Genomic DNA, 9739 nt, shown 5'->3' with positions numbered 1-9739 from the left:
ACTGTTTATTGCGCACGTTACACGGCATCGGGTGGAGGGGCCCCGGCAGAGGCTGCCCGGGGCCTTCACGCTCCATCAGCACTGTGTACACTCAATGCTTTAAGGGGACCAGTACAGCAACCGTCTATACACGTCTATACAGAATTACACAGACTCGTCCATGGAAGATAGAGCCTACGGGCCTGGAGTTTAATGAGAGACTGCTCGACATCCCCAGCATCATCCTGGTAGTTGCGAACGTCTAGTCAAAAATACTTTTGGTATAAAAGCCTGCGTTCAGCTGCCTTCGGTGAAGGGCCTGCCAAGGTCACCGCGTCACGGCTGGCCCACCCTCATGCCCACAGCTGCCCCTCCTGACGCCCTCAGGCTCCTGGCCGGTGGGGGGCAGGGTCTGCCTACACTCAGGGCCCACCCAGCCCCAACCAGGTACAGAGCCAATGGCATCTCTCTTGTTTCTGGTTCCCATGAATTAATGAAACGGAGGGGCTGAGCGGGGATCAGAACCACACCTGGGCAGCAAGGGCTGCAGAGAAGGGAGCGCGGAGGTCAGTGCGGACAGGCTCCTGGCCTTGGTCTCGAGGTCCCTGCCTGGGGCCTGAAGTCCAGCCCCGCACCACGGCCGGAACAGGAAGTGGAGCCCCCGTGTCAGGGCCCCCGCACGGGTTTCCCTGCAGGCTCCTCTGGTCACGAAGGGAAGGACCTGGTGCTGAGGTGCCCAGCGGCAGGTAGGCAGGGCTCGGGGAGCACGCACAGCAGCGGGCGCGCTCACTGCTGCTGAGGGACAAGGAGCATGAGGGTGGCCTTGGGGCCAGTCAGGCAGGCCTTGGTCTCCACTGCAACCATCCAGGGGTTCACGCTAGGGCTTCTATTGGCAACAGGCGCAGGAAGCTGGGCGTTTATTTGGGTTGACAGTCATTGGCAAAGCTCAGTCCTCTGGAGGCGGCTGGAGGCCTCCCGAGCCTGCGGTTCACATTGTGGGCTTCTGCTGCGTGAGCACCATAGACTCCAGCTCCCGCGCAGGGACGCGGGCGACCTCAGCGGCTCCTTTGGCGGGGCTCAGGCCAGCGTTCGCTGCCGGGGCTGGATCCGAGGACACAGCTGGAAGGACAGCGTCCAGGTCCAGCTCCCGTCAGCTGCCCAGGAGGCCCTGCCCGATACCCAGAGCACCCGCACCCAGCCCACCTCCACCCGGTCCGAGCCCCCCTCTCACAGCCACCTGCAGGCTCTCCCTCTCCCCCCTCCCCAGTAAGCAAGTTTCTGGGCTGCAGAGTTCGGATTGGGGTGAGATGGGGCGCCCGAGGGAGTTCCCACGAGAAAAAGGCACCGAGCAGCTGGGCTGGGCCCCCCACAGGGCCGACCGCGAAGGCCCGCCTGCAGAGCACCGAGCGTGGGGAGGGCAGTGCCTGCCCGCGGGCCCCAGCAGGACGGGCCACGCTGGACAGCGGTTTCCGGGCCCAAGCTCGGCGCCGCTGCACACTCACCCCCAGCAGGTTTCTGGGCACGTAGCCCTCCCGGTCCCCCAGGCGAGCCCACCACCACTGGGTCTCGTGCTCATCCTTGCGCCTCAGGATGGTGATGGCGTCGCCTTCTCGGAAGGACAGCTCGTCGCTGTTCTGGGCCTCGTAGCTCCACAGCGCGTACACCACGCCCTTGTTCATCACGCCCAGCTTCTCCTGCACCCCTGTAGCAAGACGGCCAGCGGTCAGGCCTCACGGAGGATGGGCAGCGAGAGCCCCGCTGCGGGGCCAGACCGGACGCACTGCTGCTCTTGGGCGGCCCAGCGAGGCCGAGGCGAGGCTGTGGGTCGGAAGCCAGGCCCAGCTGCTGCCCACGGCCACACCCTGCAGGTAGGCACTGCCACTTGAGGGTCTGAGTCCAGAGGCATTTCTTGGGGAAACGTACACCTCACATCTAGCACAAAGTCGGGGACCAAAGAGTGGGGCGACTGCTTGGAGGGCAGCTGGCACTCACACGTGGCAGTGCGGGGCCGGCCCACGCCCAGGAAAGCCCGCAGGCTAGTGACCTGAGTGCCTCCCTCCTCCCGCCCATGGTCACTGTCCCACCATGGGCCTCCTGGGCTGGCCGCCGCCTCGGTACCGGGAGCTTGTGTTTAGCCAGCTGCACAGCACCCTCCTGCCGACTCGGACTTTCAGACACGTCTCAGGAGGGAGCGAAGGGACAGGGGCTTCCCTTTGAACTGGCTGCCCCTGCAGTTAGGGCCCGGTCTGCCAGCCCAGCGCACGCCCCCTGCAGGCCCAGAGGACGCCTGCGTACCATACAGAAACTGGGAGCACTGGATGTAGCCCTCCTCCATCTCCTCGCACTTGTCCGCAGCAGTTTCAATGTCGCTGATGGTCGAGGCAAAAATGGCGGCACCGCTCTCCACCAGCTGTTTGCAGAGGTGCACGCTGTTGCAGGAGGCGGCACAGTGCAGCGGCGTCCTGCAGGGCGGGAGGTGAAGGCGTGTGTGGCCCCTGGAGTGGCAGGGCCCCGGGCTGCGGAGCCTCAGTGCCCGCCGGTCCCGCGCTGTCTCCAGTGGTGTGGTGTCCACTACCACCTGTCCTGGGCCTCACACACACTCCTGGAGGGCGTGGCTGAGGGGCGCCTGAGACAGGTGCAGGCAGCTGCCTGAGGCTGACAGCGACCCCGGGAGGCCGGGCCTCCATGGCAGCACCGGACCCCGCAGCCACGACCCACGACCCAGCCACTAAACAGACCAGAGTCCTGACTGCTGAACGCGTGGCCGGGCTGCGTGTTAATGACCAGGTGGACAGGCTGAGCCACAGCCCGGCCCGTGTGGCTCAGCTGGTTGGGCTTCATCCTGTGCAGAGAGGTCACGGGTTCGATTCCCAGTAGGGGGCATGCAGGAGGCAGCTGATTAACGTTTCTCTCACTGACAGTTCTCTCTCTCTCCCCTCCCTTCCCCTCTCTTTAAAAAAGTCAATAAACACATTTAAGAAAAGGGAAGCACGGCTGTGCCTTTTACAGCACCCTCCAGAAAGCAAAGCGGAGGGTGTGCTGAGCAGCCTAGGACGAGTGGGCGCCCTGTCCCCTCACCCTTCACTCCCTGTGCTCCATCCCTCGGCCCCTCTGCCCGCGGGGGGCTCACCAGCCATCGCTGTCGGCGGCGTTCACGTTGACACCAAAGTCCAGTAGGAAACGCACGATGTGGTGGTGGCCGGCGCAGACGGCGTTGTGCAGCGGGGTGATCCCTTCGTCGTTGGGCTTGCTGGGGTCTTCCACCTGGGACACGGGGTGTGTGAGCCACGCCTGCGCGTGTGGGGCGCCCAGGCAGGGGCTCCGCTGGGCTCACCTCGTAGATGATCCTCTGCACCAGGTCGAACTCTCCCTCCAGGGACGCGTCCAGGAGCAGCGCCAGGGGGTTGAAGCGGACGCGCAGCCCGCGGCCGGTGCGCTCGGAGTTGGGCTTCTTCAGGTTGGTCCGCTTGCTCTGTGAAGAGGAGGCTTGGATTTCAAGGGGACCCCACGAGCCAGGGGGTGACACCCAGCTTCACTGCTCCCTCCGGAGCGGCAGCTCCTTCCCACCAGCTGAGGGACTCCCAGCCGCTCGCCCCCTCCGCTCGGCCTCCCTCCAGGTCCCGGGGCAGCTTCCCTCCTCGGGCCTCCCGGCTGGGCCTCCAGCACGAGCCCACGGAGCCCTGCCCTGGGCCCGACTCCCTGTGGGCCGGGACCGTCTGCCGCGCCCACCGCGCCCACCGCGCCCAGCACAGCCTGGGTCCCCCACAGCACAGGGGGCCCTGCCGAGGCCCGTACCCACCGTAGAGGCTGCGAGCAGGGGTGCGACCGGGGGACGTGATGGGGAAACTGGCTCTTGCCCTGGAGAGGGGGCCTCGGCCCCAGGGCTCGGGACCTGCTCCGTGGCCAGGGCCGTGGCCACGTTGTTGTTGTCGTCCTCCGCGGGCTCCACGGTCTGGGGGGTGGTCTGGAGACGGACGAGCCCCTCAGGCTCAGGGGAGGGGAGCTCGTTGTCGTTGGCATCCGAGGCAGGAGCAGGCTCGGCGGGCAGCGGGGCGGTGGGCTGGGCAGGGCTGGCCTCCCCCAGGTTCCCGTTGGCATTGGTGTTCCCATTGTCCATGTCGGCCAGGGTGCCCGTGAGGCCCTGCGAGGGGCTGGGCTGGTAGAACGGGGTGCCCTCCATGCCGCCGGCCAGGGTGTTGAAGCGCTGGTAGAGCAGCTTCTGGATGTTGGGCCCGCCCGGACCCTCGGGCTCCGTGATGGAGCTGCGCTTCTTCAGCGGCCGCGGCGCGTTGGCCAGCTTCCGGCGCAGGGCCTCCAGGTCCGCGTCGCTCTGGTAGCGCAGCGGCGAGTGCACGATGGGCGTGAGCTTGGTGGGGCTGAGCGGCCGCGGCAGGCTCTCCATGGCGCCCGTGGCCTCCGCGGGCGGGGCCGGGCTGTCCTGCTCGGGCTCCCGCTCGGCACTCTCTGCAGGGGGCGTGGGCTGCGAGGTGCTGGTGGCCAGCGGCCCATGAAGAAACGGCAGCGGCGACGGGGACGTTGAGCCCGAGCCCGCTGGCAGGACGGGCTTCCCGTACACTGAGGAGACAGGACGGGGACCCTCAGCACCTGCACCCGGCCCGCCACTACACACCTCTGCTTACGCCAGAGGCAGGCCTGGCTGTTGAACCCTAATTTTAAAATAAATTTATTATTATTTTTTAATCCTCACCAGAGAACGCATTTTTTATTAATTTTAGAGAGAAAGGAAGGGAGATGGAGAGAAACATTGACTGGCTGTGTCCTACCTGCCCCCTAAGCCTGTCTGAACCTACAACCGGGTACGCACCCCCACCTGGAATCAGACCCACGGCCCTCAGTGCCCGGGACGACGCTCCAGCCAACGAGCTGCACCGGCCACGCGGTGAGCCCCAACTTAAGCCCCAAGCGTGTCCTCTGCTCAAAGAACCTCACCGACACTCTGGAACGTGGAGCACCTAACTTCTGCTTTTGCCTTTGGGATCCCAGAATGGGGGCTTTTCCAAACGAGCATTTAAAATGGCCAAGGAGCTGAGCCTCGGACGTAGGGGCACAGCAGGAAGCCCCAGCTGGGCCTGACAGGGAGGCCGCCTGGAGCTCTAGGGAAAGGTCTCGGCCGCTCCAGCCCCTGGTCAGTGCAGTGTCTGCCTCAGGGGTTGCTGGGCACGGGGGGGGGGGGGCGGGGGGGGGGGCAGCCACCCAGGAGTCCCTCAACTGCGAGTCTGGAAGCTTGCGGCTCACGCCCAAGAGCATCTAAGAAAGCCCAAGGGGCAGGACCCTACCACCCGAGTCAGAACCCACTGACCGTGGGGGGTGGGACTAGGCCCTGTTCTCCAACCTGCTCCCTCCAACACCTCGCCCCCAGGGCCATGTCCCCTCACCCGAATCAGGCTGTTCTCCCCTGCGGCTCTTGGGGCGGGGGAGGGGGGAGGAATGCCCAAAGCAGAAGACACCCCTCGCCACCCAGCTGCTGCCCCAGGGCCTGGCTCGGCGACGGCAGGAGGTGGAGATGAGGTCTAGGCAGAGCCCCACCCCGGCTCCCGGGAGAGCTGCACTAGGTACCAGGACGCAGGAGGGGGCGCCCTGCTCAATCACACCCTTCCCGCAGCTGGAGTTCCCAGGGGGTGGGCGCTCCGACAGGAAGTCAGCTGTGACCCCACCTCACGCGGCTGGGAAGGCGTGTGAGAGGTAAGGCTCTGGTTTGGTCCTAGGTAGCATGTGGCCCGGATGTGAGGCTGTGGGCCGGCGTGTGCCTAGAGGAGAGCACAAGCTACTGTACCTGCTTTGACAGACTTATTCGAGGCGCCATGTGCTGCGGGCTGGTAATTCTTGGGGGGCGTGGCTTGCTGGAGGTACATGGAGTATATGGAACTTGAATTCACTGTCTGGGGTCCTTTCCTGGGGGACTGTGGCCTGGATCCTTTGTCTGCCAGGAAGGGCCTGATGGCCACAGTCAGTGGGAGCTCAGGTTTGCCGTCTCCAGCGGGAAATGCAGGCGGCCCTGCGGGCGGGTATGTGGGGCTCGGGGGCACAGAAATCCGCTGCTGGATCTGCTGGGAGGAGCCCGGCGGGTGGGTGCTGCCCACGGAGGGCAGAGGGCCGGGCTTCTGCCGACCGGCCAGGCCTGCGCTGGGCCTGGGCAAGCTGCCCTCCTTCCTCCTCTCCAGGGAGTTTGTGGGCCCTGGACCCACGGGCGCAGGACTTGGGTGTGTGCCGTAGCTCGGCGGCAGCTGCTTGCCGACACCAGGGACCGGGGGTGGCATTTTACCCATCTCGATGCCCTAAATTTAAACGTGAAGAAAACACAGTCATCCTTTGAAAAGTTAAGCAGATTCCCATCCACAGTCACATGAGGAGACAAAGTAGGACTTGTAATCCTTCAAGTCGGCTGTGGCCGGCACGGCGCCGGGGATCAGGCACAGCGGGCTGTCACCTGCCTGCGACAGAACCACCTGACTAAGGCCTGACGTGCTCACTGCGCGGGTGCGTAGGGCCACGGACTCCTTCAGACTGGGTGTCGTCTGGACGCTAGTAAGAATAATTTGGCCAAAACCGGTTTGGCTCAGTGGATAGAGCGTCAGCCTGTGGACTGAAAGGTCCCAGGTTCGATTCCGGTCAGGGGCATGTACCTGGGTTGCGGGCACATCCCCAGTGGGGGATGTGCAGGAGGCGGCTGATCGATGTTTCTGACTCTCTATCTCTCTCCCTTCCTCTCTGTAAAAAATCAATAACATATATTTAAAAAGAAAAAGAAAAAAGAATGATTTGCCTCATGACACCTTCTACCCTCGAAGACAAGGGCCAAACATGGCAGGGTTAGGAGCTCATCTGTGTCCCAGGGACCATGACAAGGGGCCTACCAGCTTCTCCGGGGCTCCCAGAGCTGACAAGGGCGCAGGCTGGCTGGAGACGGGGCCCTGCCTGAGCGGCCCCTCCATGCTCGGGTCCTTCCAGTCCACAGGGGCCATCTGTGTTGGTTTCACCGAAGAGCTCATATTTTGTTTTAGTGTTGGCCAGTTTCCATCATTAGCTTGAAAAGAACATATAATTTAAGTCAAGTTTGTCTTTAAATTAGGTGAGTTAGCATAGGAGTAGCCCCAACAGAAAAGAAAGTCACTTTCTGGAACATCATTCTGATGGAGCGGCACCGCCAGGGCTGACCCCTCCCCGCACGCCTGCTCGCGAGGGCGCGGCGGGATCAGGGCGGCTTCTGCGGGCCAGGCCCCCCAGCGCTGCGTGGCTCGGTGTGCAGGCTCCAGCAATGACCCAGCCAGGGACAGAGGTCTGCAGAGACAGTCAGCCTCATTCAAGCACAGCTCAAACCCTTACATCAACACTCAGGAGCGAAGCAAGCGCGGCCCTTACTGTTCAAACACTGCTTACAGATACAGTTAAGTACAACAGTAAAGAACTCTCCTTTGACTCCATAGCAGGCTTGATCTGCACCACTCAGTGTTAAAAGAAAAATTCAACTCTGATCTATTAGAAATTTCTATCATCTAAAGCAGGGGTGGGGAACCTTTTTTCTGCCAAAGGCCATTTGGATATTTATAACATCATTCGTGGTCCATACAAAATTATCAACTTAAAAATGAGGCTGCTCTATTTGGTCAAACATTGAATTAACTCACCCCTGATGCCTTGGCAGGGCGAGCCCAACGATTTCGCGGGCGTTACACAGCCCGCAGGCCGACGTTCCCCACCCCTGCTCTGCAGCGAGGCATGATCACAGAGGCCGGTGCGGTCCCACTGATTGGAGACAGGCTGCGCCCCACAGCAGTGGTCAGAAAGCCAGTCAAGCCCGTATTTTCAGAAAAGCACCGAGAAGCTACGTTTTTACAGAACGTTTTCCAAACTGAAAAAGGGCACCCGCTCACTCACATCGGCAGGCCAGGGTCTAGCTCTAGCCCCAACCAGCTCATGTCTTGCAGCGGGCACGGGCTGACGGACGTGCCGACACCCAGCCTCAGCCACATGGGACGGGAGGAAATCCCGGGGACTGTCTGGGCCCCGGCAGAACAGCACATCCTCGTCCCTCCAGCCAGCGCGGCAGGTGGACACGACTGAGGGGCAGAGGGAACTCACTCTTCCTCGCCACAACGGTGCGGAGCCAAAGCCTGCAACTCTGGGACGGGAAGGCTGGCTCGCATGTGCTCTGGGCACGACCAGAGGTCCCGGCGCGTGCAGGACGGGCAGAGCTCTGAGCCGGGCTGGGGCCTGCCCCGGCTTGCTCCCGAGCCGCGTCCACCCCTGCATCGCACTGCTAACATTACCCCAGCTCCAGGCAGCAGGCTCCACACGGCTCAGCCAAGCTGCAGGGCCCTGCTGAGCAGTCCAAGGCCAAAGGTCACCTCGCTCCGTGTGGCCTGTCAGCCTATTCCGGGCTGGGGTGCTTTTCTTTCTTCCCCAGGGGAGGCGAGGTTTACCCCCTGGGGAGGCCCAATGTGAAAGCTCGGGCTGATGGGAAAGAGTCCACTGCAGACGCTCAGGCCGAGCGCTCGGACTTCCCGTGCCCTCTCTCAAGGTCACCAGGAATGTGGCCAACCAGTCAGTCACAGAAAGGTGAAGGAGGGATGAAGAGAGAAATTTGTTTTCTGGGGATAAGGCAGAAGGTATAGAAGGAAGATCACTTCATTTTATTATAAAGGGACAATCACCTTCAAGTATGAAGGGAGATAAAGCTAAACGCCTCCCCGTGAACTCAGGAAATCCTCTTCATTTGGTAAAAAACCAAAACACCCTCCTGTGCCAGCATCGCTCGGCCTCCCCGAGCGGGACCCGGGTGCGTGGCCCGGCCCACCTGGCACCTGGCTCAAGGGAGGGGCAGGCCACGCTCAGGTGGCATCTCTCTCAAGTCTAGACGGGTGCCCAGGCCCTTCTCGGTTTGGAAAACAGAGTGGCTGTTGCCTGAGCAGCATGAGGGACAGAGCTCCCCCCGGCCGGCCCGCTGACATACGGTCCGTCAGGGAGTCTGCAGCTTGCCGTGCGGAGCCGCAGTCGGGCCCGATGTCCAGGTCGGACACTGTCCACGAGCGGGTCACTCTGGGTCTACCATGGCCATCTGTGGGGCACGGAACCAGAAGAGCCACAGCACGGTCAGCGTCCCCACCGAAGAGCTTTCTTTCCCCAGATCCTCAGCCGGGCCCAGGTTCTGCCCCGTGCGGGTGACGCAGGTGTCCCGGGTGGTCCCCTCACAGCACAGCTGAGACCCAGGCTGGTTCTGAGCTTCTGAAGGGCATTCTCGGGCCCTGCACGGACCCAGAGAACAGGGACGTGGAGACGGGCCCAGCTCGGGCAGGGGTGACGAGGAAGGCGGCAGAGAAGCGGCTGGTGGGGCTAATTGTCGTCATTGGAACCAGACGAATATCTGCTCCCACCACGGGGGGGTTTGGACTATAAACAGCAGCTTATCAGAGGAGGTGCCATTAGAGCCACACCGACCACAGGGCCCGCACGCTGCTGAGAGTCGGCCGAATCTGAGGGCTGGGGACGCCCCCGCCCGCCGGGAGCAGCAGAGGTGTGGCTGCAGCGCAGGTGCCGGCACTAGAGCAGGAAGTCAGCAAACAGAAGACGCCCCAAGTCTACCACAGCCTCCAAGGGCCCCTCCCACAGGCCCGGCAGGCCAGTCGCAGGGCTGTGGTCGTCGATGTAAGGCTGCTGCGGTGTGGGGACCTGCCAACATGACGGGAGCTACGGGGCCTGCGTCCCCCCAGCCATAACGCGTCCTCCTGCAAGGGAGCCCCGG

General features: G+C 63.1%; 1 protein-coding gene across 7 annotated transcripts in view; it reads right to left on the bottom strand.

Moving 5' to 3' along the window:
• Nucleotides 1-157: 157 nt before the first annotated feature.
• Nucleotides 158-9739, bottom strand: part of PPP1R13B (protein phosphatase 1 regulatory subunit 13B) — a 79754-nt gene continuing 70172 nt past the window's right edge. For 5 of the 7 annotated variants that reach the window (XM_059685181.1, XM_059685192.1, XM_059685174.1 and 2 more), the window contains exons 10-18: nucleotides 8951-9055; nucleotides 6855-7024; nucleotides 5774-6275; nucleotides 3779-4554; nucleotides 3314-3451; nucleotides 3110-3243; nucleotides 2275-2441; nucleotides 1482-1681; nucleotides 158-1098 (exon numbers count right to left, since the gene is read on the bottom strand). In XM_059685181.1, coding sequence (XP_059541164.1) covers nucleotides 1057-1098; nucleotides 1482-1681; nucleotides 2275-2441; nucleotides 3110-3243; nucleotides 3314-3451; nucleotides 3779-4554; nucleotides 5774-6275; nucleotides 6855-7024; nucleotides 8951-9055 — 2234 coding nt within the window. In that variant the 3' untranslated portion in view covers nucleotides 158-1056. The remainder of the gene's footprint in view (nucleotides 1099-1481; nucleotides 1682-2274; nucleotides 2442-3109; nucleotides 3244-3313; nucleotides 3452-3778; nucleotides 4555-5773; nucleotides 6276-6854; nucleotides 7025-8950; nucleotides 9056-9739) is intronic. The other 2 variants (XM_059685201.1, XM_059685216.1) reach the window with 2 other exon arrangements.

Source organism: Myotis daubentonii, chromosome 1 (assembly GCF_963259705.1).
Source record: "Myotis daubentonii chromosome 1, mMyoDau2.1, whole genome shotgun sequence".
Classification (NCBI taxonomy): Eukaryota; Metazoa; Chordata; class Mammalia; order Chiroptera; family Vespertilionidae; genus Myotis; species Myotis daubentonii.
Note: the sequence above shows the minus strand (reverse complement) of the source record. Positions and strands in the feature narration are given on the sequence as shown.